Source organism: Nestor notabilis, unplaced genomic scaffold, assembly GCF_000696875.1.
Source record: "Nestor notabilis isolate BGI_N333 unplaced genomic scaffold, ASM69687v1 scaffold780, whole genome shotgun sequence".
Taxonomy (NCBI): Eukaryota; Metazoa; Chordata; class Aves; order Psittaciformes; family Psittacidae; genus Nestor; species Nestor notabilis.
Genome location: NW_009911416.1, coordinates 64,817 through 79,202, shown reverse-complemented (window position 1 = coordinate 79,202; position 14,386 = coordinate 64,817). Strand labels below are relative to the sequence as shown.

The following is a 14,386-nucleotide window of genomic DNA, read 5'->3' as shown; positions in this document are numbered from 1 at the left end:
TAATCTCATACTAAAACAGATGCTAAAAGTGCATGTTTCTCTCCATTGACATAAAGAAAGCTTTGGATGCTCAGGTAGCATGCTAACCCTCACCTTGTAAAGGTCTATTGCTGGTGAGACAACCTCCAGTCTTAGATATTTCATTGCCAGCCAAAGCCCTATGGAGGTAGTAGACACTTTAGACGTTGAAGGATTTCAATAGTGTTGCAGACAATGTGGCATCAGGCCATACACGAAAGAGTGAAGAACTCTGCTGAGGAGGAAATGCACCTCACCTAATTTTAGCTGTCTGAAGAGGAGATATTTGATGTTTTCAGGTTGCCTCTGTTCCACTGTGGGTCAGCAGAGAAATGTAAGAGTCTCTAAGACAACTGGTTGTGTCTGTCTCAGACCTACCAAAGACAGGCTGAATCACTACTTGGCAGTGCCTATCTCCTTCCATTCAGCAGAACAGGAGCCCTTACAGACACTGATTTCCAGACTGCTGAAGCTGGGTGAGATATATTCTACTCATAGGGAATGTTATCCGTTTAGTGCACTGAATGAAGCAGAAGTAAAGAGGAAAAAATTGTTAACTGATCACACAGAACTTACATTTACGTTGTCTCATTTGCTATCAGGGTTTAATAAAGGTTGGAGATTTTTACATTCAGACTAGCAATATCTTAAGTTTGATATTGTGACCATTCACTGTAAAAGTCTCCTTAAACAGATACCATTCTGTTTCTCAGTGGGAGAAGAAAGAAAACAACCAAAACCATTATCATTTGAGCTGAGAAGTTAGTCAAGAAGATTGCTCAGGTGGGACTGGAAAGAAGAAGAGGAAAACTTTCACAAGAGTTTGTGCTTTAAAGTAACTTCTAAGATTGTTTCAGCTGAAGGACTGGAAAATTTATATTGTTGTTATTGTTATTATTATCATTATTATTATTATGTTTAATTCATGTGCCTGGAAGCACTGGATTGAATATGTTCCCTTGTTCACGTTAGGGCCGGACTGGGATTGTGAGGGAGAAGGCGTGATGCTTTTAATTTAGTCTTGAACCACAATATTAATGTAAAAAATAGCCAATGTTATAATCATTTCTCGAACACTTGAACAGTGTCTGGCTGCCAACAGTGCAATGGAAAAAGCTCACTTAGATCTTTCCTGAATATCTCACTGGCCATTTAGTCTGTTGCACAGCATTTTGGGGCTGGAGTGACAACAGAAACATAGGTTTTTTTCCACTACCAAGGAGGGCCCACATTGTTAGTGCCATAGGAAAAATTAGATCCTACACATGGCTTCCCAGCCCTCTTCACAATGGAGATGGGAAAGAATGTACCTGCCTAACTTAGCAAGGGCAAAGCTACTGTTACCTGTTGCACCACACTCAAGCACCCAAGGGTAGGACTTTCCTGATCTCAGTTGCTTTGATTTAAAAGGTATTTTTCTGTTGTACCAGTGCAGGTGTGGTTTCCCAGTTGGCTTATAAACTATTTAATCAGCAATGCCATAAATATGGCAATTAATAAGATGAATAATGTTCTTTGATCATAAGCCTCCTACTACATTATAGCTACTAAAACAATAGGGTGCTGCTGAAACTCTCTCCCATGATTACATCTCCTGAAAAGCAGCACACCTCAGTTCATTAACATTAAAACTAAAACAGTGACCTGAAAGAGAAGCTTAGGCTCCTTACAGCATACTTGGCTTGGAAAGCAATTTCTTGTGCACTGCTCTGTTGATCAAATCGGCCGAATGTCTCTCTACTTGTGAATAATAACTCCCTTACAGGAAGCAGCCCATTTGTCCAGAATCAGAAAAACATGCTCAGATCTGCCTGTTACAGGAAGAAGATGGCAAAACCTGGCACTAGACAAAAAAGTGTGACCCAAGGATGATCAAATTATTTGAGGACCAGACTAAAGGAGCCGTGGTTGGTTGCCCTGAGCATGAGCTGGATTTCTGCCTGGCTCCATTAAGATCTGATATGGACAGCACAGTGGTAGCTAGTGTGTATGTTGAGATTCCTGTCTGCCCTGTGTTCAGGACACCTAAACCCAGAAAATCAGAGCAACAAAGGGTCATCTGGCTATTAAAATATAGACAGAAAACACAGCAGTGTGCACATTTGGAAAGTCTTTTCCACATAAGACATGGCCGTTAACTTCTTCTTTAGCCTGAAGAAACCTGAGAAAAGTCTCCTGCTTTGCATTCCCAAGGAGCCCCAGATAACACTCACAGGGGGAACCACTGGGTTCCTTCTAATTGTGAAAGTTTCTGATGAGACAATGTCTTGGATGAGAATGTGGCAAGCAGGTGAGAAAGGAATCAGGAATGGCACTGGACATCAGAGCTTCATTTGATGTGTCTGGAATATATTTATTATGAACAATTTCCAGTCATAAGCACTAATATAAAACAAAGTAGCTTTTGCAGGAAATGCTCCTTACTCTGGTCTTGCTTAACTCTTAGCTGAGTTATCAGCCTTGTCAAAGTATTGATGGAGTTATCAGCAACAGCCAAGGTCAGGGAGGTTGTCATCAGCTACTGGTTCTCTGAGACTTCGGGAAATAGCCATCTGTATTGCCTATGATGAAATAGCATATGTTGCTTGTACTAGAGGGAAGCCAACGGTCATAAAATTTATGGTAGATGAGAGCAGTGTATAAATTCCTAGGAAGAACAATATCACTTGGGAGTGTTTCAGCAAATACCTGATCTTATCAATGTTCTTGCCTCACATTTCTAAAGTCTTGAAAGTTAAGCTTTCATGAATTGCCAGTGCTCACAAGGAAGAGCCTGTGTGCTCACTAAAACCTGAGCATCCCTCTCAACATCTCCAGTATGGTCTGCAAGGCTATTACCATTATAAAGAGCCATCATGTTTATTACCTTGGTTACATTCTGTGCTAATATGTACTTTAAAAATAGCAAACAAAAGTTACCATGCCATATACTAAAGTTAAATAGTGCATTTAACCAGCTATGTCTGGCAATTAGTTACCTGAAACCAGTGTGTAGATGGGGATTATTTTTTTTCTACTGTATCTAAACCTTTGGCATCTTTATCTTCCACAATGCTCTAGGCTGAAAAAAAGAAGCGTCTCAATTCAGGGCTGGGATAGAAGTACAAGTGTCCATATCCTGAAGGAGAGACCTACCACTTCATTCTGCATGTGCTGCAGTTATTGTTATAGTAGCTATCATCTGCTACAGCATTTTTGCTGCTCCTGACATTCATTCCTCCGCAGGCAAGGAAATCTTCCGAAGCACTGACAGAGTATCAGATTTTAGGGGTATTTTTAAGAGCTCGCTGAAGTCTCTGTCTCCAAGGCTTGTCCACCACATTAAATTACCCACATGCATACCAGTAAATCACTGCCCCATCCATAGTTCTACTTGTCAACAAGAAGCGGTATTTAGGATGGGGTGAGGTGCACACTGATTCTATCATCCTTCAGTGTTTTAGTCTTTTGTCCTGCTGGGAGGAGGCAGTCAAAAAGTCCTCTTCCTCTTTCTTGATGGCCAGCCACTCGGGTTGGTGAGCTGCCTAAGATGACAACACTGGGGTCACAGCAGCCAGACACTAGATATTCTTATAGTCCCTGCATCCCTGTGGGGCATGCAAGTGTCACTTGTTTGTTCGTGGCAATCTAGACAACAGGGAAGGTCAGAGTCCTGCAGCTCAGATACTGTTTAGGTCTGTCTCATTGTGAATGATTGTAAAAAGGGGTTTGAAAGAAAATCTTTTGCTGGACTAAATTTTTTTCATCCCTCTCTGGCTGTCAAAAGAAGTGATTTCCAAAGACTTATCAATGGGTAAGAATTCTGTCTTCTTGCACAGTTCTCTTTCACTCTTACTCACCTCTCTAGCAAAGACAGAAAAAGGAGCAGATTCTTTTTTGCATGGATAATTCACCCCACATCCAGCATTCCCAATTCAACAGTCTGACTCAGCATCATCAGCCAGCTGTGGTTATCTAACTTATTCCCAAAGCATTAAGAGCTACACTCTGGAGGAACAAACCAGAGAGATCTATTGGCTGTACACAAGCCCAGCATGAAGTACTGTGCTGATGACTAAAGGGGTCGCACACACCATTAAAAAAATTAATTTGCTATATTTTACAAGGAGCTTGCAAGGGAATTTTGGAACTATAACATTTTCCAAAGCCTATAGATTAAAGGGCCTCAAGAGAGTTTTAAAGAAGTTCTTGCTATTAACCAATTGCCCTCTGTTTCCACATGTTACAGTTGGGATTTAAGCATCACTTCATGCTGACCTGACTTTCTTCTCAACAGATCCACCAGATTTCAGTGGGAAAGCAGCAGAGTTTGAGCTGATGGTGAAGCACCTTGCTGAAGAACAAAGAACGGCTCCTACACCATCATGAACGAGGTATCTTCCAGCAAACCTACTAGGTCATATTCCATAACATGGCTTAGAGGACTATTCAGATGGTACCTGGTTTATAAAAATTATAAACTAGATAATTCCTTAGTACATAATGCCACCACTGAGGCTGTTGGTTTACTGATCCTGGTTTGCTTGCTCTGCATCATGACACCAGGAGACCCAATTTCTTCTTTTCCTTGAGCAAGACACAACAGTCCCATGAAGACCACAAAAAGATCTTGATCTCAGCACCAGCCCAATTGTGAGATTATGAGAAGCAGAAACCTTGCTTGAGGTATATAAGAGTCATATTTACAATGAAGCAAGCTTTGACAAGCAGCAAGGCAGGTGAGCAAGCGGTCACCAGGTTGAACTATAGGACCACTCTATTTCAGAAACACCAGCCTAAAGCTGCAGTCACAAACAGGAGGCAGGTGCAGCACTTGGTATCCTTACATGGGAAAGAAAAGATAACATTTCAGGAAAAATAAAAAGGATATAAAACCAATATGAACATTAGGCTAAAGAAACAATAAGAGAGAGAGGACAAAATGAGAAGCAGGGAAGTCAATACACAGTTACAGCCAACCTGGCTGGTGGAAAGGGGTGTTGTAATTTAGCCCCCAACCTGCTGTCAAAACAGGAAATAAATACATGTCCACAGCAGCTGCCTCTGAGGCAGCACCTTTCAACACCTGATCGGGTATTAACAACACACCATCTCACACGATGCATTGCTCTGTTTATCCGCATCCCTCCGCTCACCCGTTCTCAGTTTTCAGACAGCTACAAGTAGCATATTGAACAACACTGAAAGCTGGTTTTGACACTGAACTCTTTGCCTCATTACTGAAGGCTTTTCTGTGTTGGAGTCATTCTCTGTTTTCTCAGTGATGGACATTTGGCTTTGTGCCACGGGCCCTCTTTCAGCTCCTTTCCTGCTTCAGTGATTTACAAGATTAAACAGGAGTTCATTATTCCTTTGATGTCCTGGTACGCCAGCTAGGCTTGCACCAGCTGAACTTACCAGGACTGTTTGTATTAGGTTCTGATTTTAATTAGCTCCTCTGTTTTGTAGCTCTCTTTTGAGTTCCCCAGGTGTTAACGTGCTCTGTGTTCCTCTGGGGAGCCACAAAACAGCATAACGGCAAACTCATCACTTGCGATAGCAGTGGAAAGGGGAGGACTTTGAATAAGGGTTCTGCTGGTAGCACCCAAGGGGACTTTACACATATGTCTGAGACAAATGACAGTGGAGAAATGTCTATGAGACCAGAATGAATCATAGAATCATAGAACAGTTAGGGTTGGAAAGGACCTCAAGATCACCCGGTTCCAACCCACCTGCCATGGGCAGAGACACCTCACCCTAGACCATGTTGGATGGCATGAATTCAACATAAAAGCAACAATACTTACTGCTTGCTCGTACAAGGGGCTAATATTATTTTTAGGTAGGAAAAGTCATGTGAGAAAGAATATCATACTAAGACATAACCTGCTAAATTCTCCTTGTAATGCCACTACCTGAGCTATAGGAAAAGCCTAGAAATGTGTTATTCATTAAAATAAAAATATTCTTATTTATTTTAGGTGCTATGAGCAAGCCCTAACATGAAAGTAGGCAGGGACTGCTCTCTGAGGGACTGTAGAGGTTGCTTTATGCCAGATGATCAGTACAAACCAAATTAGACCTACAAGTATACCAAAATCTGGCCATAGTTGTTACCAGAGAATTCCCATCAGACTGATTTTACTCCAAACATTAGGAAGAGTTCATGGAAACTGCATATGTGCCTTCTTCCCATCATGTGTGCACAATGCTAAAAGCTTGTACTGATAAGGAATCTATGGGCTGGTTCCTCTAGGCACGTCTTCTTCAGCAATCAATCAGTCTCTTTCTGAAGTAGAATCATAAAATGTTTGGACCCAGAAATAGCTGGAAGTACTTGATGGTTAGACAATCTATTAATCTTTTTATAGCCAAAGGATTGGTTGCTTCTTGGCAATGCATAGACAAAAAATGATTCTATTTCCTTTCAAATGCACTGGAATAAGAAAAAATCACAGCTCGTTTAACTTCTAGGAGAAAGCAAATACAACTAGCATTAAAAAAAAAAGCCTTTAGGGATGGATTTATTTTTATCTTTTCAATAATAATGTGAATACTTCATATGCACATTCCTGTGCAAGGTTAACCCTTGTTGTGTGTGAATGTAGAAGTCAGAATTTGTCTTTCACTAGGAATGCTCAGATCTAACCAGTTCTCTTCCTGTAGTAGCAGATTCTTAAGTGATTTCAGCAGTCTTTCTCTGTGTTTGCTGTCTTTGAGCAGCTCAGCCAGGCTACCTGCTCCAGCACAGACCTGATGCGTCGCATTGTCAGGTCATTTAGAGTACCAGAAGTCCACTAAGATCCATAATGTTGGGTAAAACATGGGGGTGTTTATTCAAAGGTCTGAAACCAGATCTGTTGGTGACAGTGTGGTTATGTGCACTTTGCAGGCTGCTCGCGTGTTTCCAGGCTTCTAATCCAGTTGCACACTTTGGTGGCACACTGCTCTCTGTTGGGATGACTGTGCACTTGTACTTCCCAACACTTTAGTTTCTGTAGAAGGCAAATTCGTTGGCACATAAGCTGAACACACCACTGTCTCCATGCTGGATTACTGAGGAATCTTGACACCAGGCATGCCACAATGTGCATCTAACACACATGTTAGAGCTAGCTCATAGGGCTGCAGTGGCTACACTTAGCACTTAATAGTCACTTCTTGGTAATTATTTGCCTGCTTGACCTGGTTTTCTTGGAGTTACTGGGTAATAAAATGTCCTTGAATACAGGTGAATCATTTGGCAACCTCTGAAGAACTTCAAAGATCTTTTAAGCACAATGATCTAGGCTACAGTGTTGAGATTAGTTATTGCCCAGTACATAGACTCCTAGAAAGCAAAGCTAAAAGGAACTTGCTAAGGTCACCTGCACTGAAGGTATCACATTTGCCAGCCCAGAGGACAAATCCACCCTATAGCACAAGTCCAGCCATTTTCTCCAGCTCACAGAAGGCTGAAATTACTCTTGCAACTACAGGTATAGGCCCCTGTTACTTTCCCTATTTACTTTTAACGGAGATACAGGGGTACAGCCAGATGTATGTATCTCAGGAACCTGGTTTTAAATTCAGCTGACCAGATCCTTATAGAATGAAGAACATTAGCACTAAGAGCAAATTTTATTTTCCTTCCTAGGGCAAATGCAGGTGGGAGTTGGAAATAAGAAGCTCTGAGCCCTATCCCCATTATCATTGACTAGTGATGGGTCACTGAAAAACATAATCAGAGAATCAAAGAATGGTTTGGGTTGGAAAGAACCTTAAAGTTCATCCAGTCCCAACCTCCTGCCACGGGCAGGGACACCTTCCACTAGAGCAGGTTGCTCCAAGCCCTGTCCAACCTGGCCTTGAACACTGTCAGAGATGGGGCATCCAAAACTTCTTGGGGCAACCTAGTCCAGTGCCTCCCAGTAATGTGACAGCAAAATGACTGTGCCATGGTACAGTGAAGCTACGTCCTTCTGCCCCAACTTCCATAAACATCATAGCTGCATCCAATCCGGGCTGTGTGTGTAACACTGAGGGTGGAAAGAAGAATGGCTGGTGTCTGCATGAATAGCCAGTTTCACCATCACTCTGTGCAGTCTTTGCTGGTGAGCACTGCCTGTGCATCTACTGTCTGAAGACAGTGATCCGTTACAAACCTCTGCAGCTATTCATGGATTTTCCACTTGCCTCTCAGGGGCTTCCTAAGGAGACTATGAGAGGGACAATACTGCCAGCTGCAAAGGGAGGGCAAAATGCCCATCATGCAGGCACTACAAAACCACTTCTGTCCCCAGGAGGACATCGGTCTAATGTGCTCGTCCTGCAGGTTCAACAGCCCAGACACTCCAATTTTCTCCTCCTACCACGTGTTTTAGTGGGCAAATATAAATAGTTCCAGGGATATTGTAATTAGCTTGTGAGTCACCGGCATCTCTGGAATGCAAACCCTGTGCTGCAAACCGCAGGACACTGGCGACATGCTGCCAGTTAAACACAGCCACTGCAGCCTATAATTGCAGGGTACTCGTTTTACAACCAGTGCCTCCATCGTAAAATGCCCAAACATCTTTTATAGAGCTACAGAAAAACACAGAAGTCATAAATATGCTGGCATTTTGCTCATTCATGCAGGGAGGTTTCTGAGATGGGGAAGAGAGGCAGAGGTTGAGGTCCAGCAGTGGTAAACCCCATAATACAATTTCTGCTGTTCTTCACAGATACAGTCTGTGAACTGCTCAGGATTTCAGAGTCAGGGATTCTACATTCCCTCCTTGCCCCACTAACACCATCTAGTGTGGGATGTATAATGTCATGTAGTGGTTGGAATCACACCTCTCAGAGTTAATTTTTCTCAGCACTTTATGGAAATCATATCAGGTCTTTATTTCTTTGGCAGATTCCCTCTGAAAATAGCACTTAGAATCTGCTAAGGAGTATTATCTCCTCTTGTGAATAATGTTGAGGACTCGAGATCAACCCATTCTCAATTCTAGGGGCCATTCAGATTTCTACAACCAAACCCCATGTCCTGCAGATCTAGTTTAAAATACGAGTAATTTAAATGTAAAGTGTTATAGCATCAGGATGTGCAATTCATTTTCAATGACTTTCATGTGTTGTTGTGATGCAATATGACAGGTCATAAAAATACACAAGGGGCACATGTTCAGAGTGCAAAATATTATCATTGTGTTTTCCTGCCTGGTCATGATTAATAGTAGGCCATGGTCCTTTGTTAAATGCTGATGGAACCAAAATGACAATTCAGCAATATAAGAGGTATTCAGTATTACCGTTGGGTTTTCAATTCAGGGCAGATGAGTTAAACCCTCTTTTACCTTCATTTCTCTACTTGATAAAAAACCCATCATGGTGCCCACTAGGATGCTGTAAGAACTTTGTTCAAAGCACCATTAAGCATTGCTTCAAAATATCAGACTTCCTGGAAAAGAAGGAGCGTTTATCCTGGAATTCTAACCCGATTTCTTGCTTTCTTTCAAAATTCCCCGTGTAATTTCTAACGCATGCAGCAATATTTATATTCTGAATTGATGTGCTATGAAGTGTTAAGCAGATGCCGCTTCACTTCACTGCCAAAATTTGTATCAGTAGTAAAGCTGCCTATATATTCTTACCTCATGCAATCCTATTTCACTGTAGCACTCCTTACTGAATACTACAGCTCATGATTTCTTATTTGAATGCTGTGATACCAGAGGGTCGTAGAATACAATGCTCTGAGAGGACTCATGACTATCCATCGTTGTATATTTGTCTCCATTACTACTACTTCACTGTTTGTTCCAGTACTTCATGTCTCTGACAGTTTGAAACCTTCTTTTAATGTCTTGAATGTATCTTAAATAGTTGATACCCATTTCTTATATTCTTTGTCCTGTAGCATGAGTGATTCCCCTATCTCCCTCCTGCTATTCCCCTGATCTATTAGCAGAAAGCAGTATCTCCCCATTCCACCTGCACACTGCAAGATTAACCAAACCCAATTTTTAATCTTCTCTTTGAAAATAGTCTCTCTGGCTCCTGAACACAGTAATAGCTCCTTGAGGCTGAATCCATCTTTCCCGTGCTAAGGTCTGAGAACAGTTCTCCAGATAAGCTGTAACCAAAGCCCTGTCCACACTCATGAAGTTTTCCCTATCTCTACAAGACTTACTTTACCTTGTGCAATAATGACCTTTGCCTTTTCCCCCAGCTGTACAGTTTGACTTACAAACATCTGCTAAGACACCATCAGTTTCCAGACTATGAGTTTATAGCACAAAGTCCTGTTAATGATCCATAGGTATCAAAACAGGCCTTTTAAATTAATAGTCCTAAACCAGCTGGAAAAACCTCCTGGGTTTTTGAGGCCAACCAGTTCGCCCTTCAAGGATCCCAATCTACACAGTAAACTCACAGAGAAGATTAGACCCTGAGGAAGTCCACCACTGTCTGCCCTCTGGCTTGTCATTCCCTTTCATCATTATCTTCCTGCTGGCCAGATTCTGGCCACTTTACAATGTTTATTAATCTCTACTCCTTTCATTTTAGCAGTGACTTTCAATGCAGTACTCCAAGAAATGCTTGCTGAAGTCCAGATAGTTGAGATTTACTTAGTTCTGTTTGTCTAAAGAAACAAAATCACCTGTCTTTTAAAAGGAAAATATTGGTTCAGTCTGTTGGCTCTCCCCCAACTCAGAATGTGTTTTCTGATGCAGTTATTAATTTGATTATGCATGGAGCCATCCTCCCTACCCTCACCCCTGCTGGCACTGGTGATGCTCTGTGCGAAACAATTGGCTTTGCCATCTGCTGGTGCATTTCACCCAATAAAAATATAAGAAAAATAAATTCCATAATGATTTTTGTCTCTCTTACCTTCAATTGTGGTGTCTTGTCCCTCTCAGAGAGGGAATAATAGAATCCCAGACTGGTTTGGGTTGGAAGAGACCTTAAAGTTCATCCAGTTCTAACCCCCTGTCACTGGCAGGGACACCTTCCACTAGGGCAGGTTGCTCCAAGCCACATCCAACCTGGCCTTGAACATTGCCAGGGATGGGGCAGCCACAGCTTCTCTGAGCACCCTGTGCCAGAGCCTCAGCATCCTTATAGTAGACATTTTCTACTAAAGAGGTATTTAATCTAAGAAGTATTTTAATACAGCCTTCCCTGTCCCCACAATGAGATTTACCACAACTTCCACTTGATGGGGCTACACTTTGCGTCCATCTAGACAGAAGTTTGTGCAAGATGTAGCTGTGAAGTTCTGAGTTAGGAGCCTACTTAGCAAGGATCAGCTTTGGTTGTCATGAAGCTTCCAAGCGGAGCACAAGACACAAGTGTTAACTTCAAATCCTTGAGCATATGAGGACCTGGGTAGCAGAGGAACAGTGTCTCCCTCAGTGCTATCACAGGAATCCCAGTGCTGAACCACTCTCACAAGTGTGAAGAAGCAGAAGGCAGGCTGCTCCTCAAGAGTAAAGTGTGGTCCTATTTGGGGCAGAACACAAAAGCCTTTCATCAACAGCAAACAGCACAACACATCCATTTGGAAGAGGAAACACAGCACACTGAGCCAACAGAACTTTTCCAGTGACTTTAGCTGGGAAAAGGCAACAATTTCTGTTGTAATTGGAGCCAGGGGCACAAAGTCTTTAGAAAATGCTATAAACTATGTAAGGAGTACATGAGGAGTAGAGCAGCATTTTGGTCCTGTACTGATCAATCTCCAGCAGCACAGTGACCCTAAGCAGACCCAGAATATCAATTTAGTTTCCTCCAGAGGAAAGGCTTACATCTTCCAAGTCACCAGGAAGAGGAAGCAAAACAAATTCTTGTTGTTTCACCATATAGGAGTAATCAGACGCCTTCCACAAATCCTCTTGTATTGGTGTAGAGGGACCAGAGATATCACTTTAATCAAATACTGTAACAATCCTGTTATTAAGACATTGTATGTTTATACTTCACAGTGAACAGAGGTCCCCTAGGTCAAATAAATGACATTCTTATGCTATCAGTCTAACCAGGGCAACAGACATGCTGCAATACAGGAAATTCTGTTTAGATATTAGGGAAAAAATATCTATTCAGTGGGATAGTGATGAAACTGGAACAGTTGCCCAGAGGACCTGTGGAATGTCCATCTTTGGAGATACTCAAAACTCAACTATATGAGGCACTGAACAACCTGTTCTAACTTCAAAGGTGACCTAACGTCCAAGTAAACTCTGCTCTGAGTGGGAGGTTGGCCCAGATGATTTCCATAGGACCCTTCCAATCTGAATTAGTTTGCAAATCTAAGACAGCAAAGTCAAAATGCTGAATATTGACTTGCTTGCTAGGAGGTAAGAGGGATTTGGAGATTAAAGAAAAAATAAGCCCACAACTTTACTGAAGTGGGTTTCTTCAACAGAAGATAGATTTTTGAAGCCAGTTAAAAGCATAGAGTCTATTAGTTAGCATTAAAATCCAGCTAAACATGAACTAGCCATAGCAGACAGTTGCCATTCCATTCTTCTGGAAAGGCCCACATAGAAGATGATCATCTGAGAAGGAACACAATCCTCCTACTCATTCTGAGCAGCAGTTTCCACTGCAAAAAGGTTCATTCAGAATCAGTAGGGCTATTTGCTGAACAGCTTTACTATGTTTGCACAACCCAGTGACCGCAGGACTGTCAGAACAGGTTAATGCAAGACCTAGCAATAGAGAGCAGTTAAAGATGGGTGTTTTGGGATTATGAATCTGGGTCTAATAACCAGAAAATGTGTTATCACCTAGCATTCTCACAGGTTTGGATGTGATCAGACTGCAGCCAAAATAAGCTGCCTACAGACCACATGGTTGGAAATGATATTTTGTGCAGGCAGTGAAAAATCTCCCACTGAAAAACTCTGAGTGGCAGAGCTGTCAAAACTTGATCATTTCTACTCATAATCAAGTTGCAGGAGGGCCTCTGGCCTCCCATTGCAGTGGGTTATGTTCTTGTGTCAGCCATGGATATTCCCAGTACATCCTTGATGGGCAGGTTTTCTCTGCCAACAGCTAAAACAATCCTGGGGGGCTAGAGAAGAGGCACAGCCATGTGTGTATCTGACAGATTAAGTCCTTCAGCTGGCTGGAAAGATATATCAGAACTCACAGAAAAGCAGAGGAAAACCAGGTTTTCCTCTTGATCTTTCACCTCCTTGTCAGAAACACTGGCTCTTCTTTGGACTTTTTACCTTTTCCATCTTATTTCTTTTGCCTTCTATACACATATATAAGCATTTCTTCAGTGGTAATTACCATTGTGCCTGGATGTCCCACAACAATCACAGATCAAATAAATGGACATTAGAACTCACTCAGTGTAGAGTGGTAAAAAAGAAAGCAATCTCCAAGACTTACCACATTTCTTTATCTACTACATTAAGCTCCATCATTGTTTTAACTTGCTGACTGTCAAGAGTTAGCTTTTTTCCAGCCCTGAAGTTTCTAATATACTTTCCCACCACTGAATACGTGTTGGAATAAGAAAATGTCAACTAGGAAAGTTGAAATAAATCAGAACATCACTCTAGAAATGCACAGTTATACTATTTCAAGTAGGAAAGTGTGTCTTTTTACCTGGAATCTCATCAGTCCCCCCACTGGTGTGTTTGAATCGATCTCCTTCCACATGGACATTTGGACAAAGGACATCTGAAAAGCAAAAGAACCAGTACACAATTATCACATCGTTTTGGAAGCTATAGAACTAACAAAGACTAATCTCCTGGGCATTGTTCCATACTTGCACGTGGTCCTGGAGCACTAAACCTGTTCCCAGTCTCTGCATGCCCTAAATGCCCTTTCTTTATGATATCCCCTAACCACATGCTGTGCAAGAGACACAACACACTATGTCTGGTTTTGAGCCACTTTTGGTGGCTGACAAGCCAAGAAGCCAAACAGAATAGATGAACCTAGCCTGCTTTCCTCTGTCTTACTGTATTACGTGTGATTCACCTGTTAATGCACCTTCAGGACCATAATTATTTATGCGTCTGCAACTTGAGTTTGTTCAAGTAGAAAATAGAGTTAAATATGACCAAAACTTTGAATATTCACCCCTACACACAGATTTCAAAAGAGTAATGAAAATACCCAGTCTTTGTCAGCCATCTCTTATGCTCCCAATTAGTGTCAATTGCAGGTAGATGCTTTTCTGCAGAGAATTGTCTACCTATCCACCTCCTTCCTGCCATAGTTTTGTAGTAACGTGTATTTATGCTTTGTTTTCCCAGATCAATGGGTAATTGCACACTTGTAAACAGTGGGGACAGGTAGCTCAAGGAATCAGTTTAATGAGAATATAAAAATGAACCCCTGTCTTTTCACTGCCTGCACAGCCCCACATTTATGTCCTTTCTCT

The 14,386-nt window shown here is 41.8% G+C and overlaps 1 protein-coding gene across 1 annotated transcript in view; it reads right to left on the bottom strand.

Annotated features, from left to right (window-relative positions):
• COL22A1 (collagen, type XXII, alpha 1) overlaps window positions 1-14,386 on the bottom strand; it is a 194,292-nt gene that overhangs the window by 141,668 nt on the left and 38,238 nt on the right. The window contains exon 3 of the mRNA XM_010014574.1: window positions 13,600-13,674. Within this exon, the coding sequence (XP_010012876.1) occupies window positions 13,600-13,674 (75 nt within the window). The remainder of the gene's footprint in view (window positions 1-13,599; window positions 13,675-14,386) is intronic.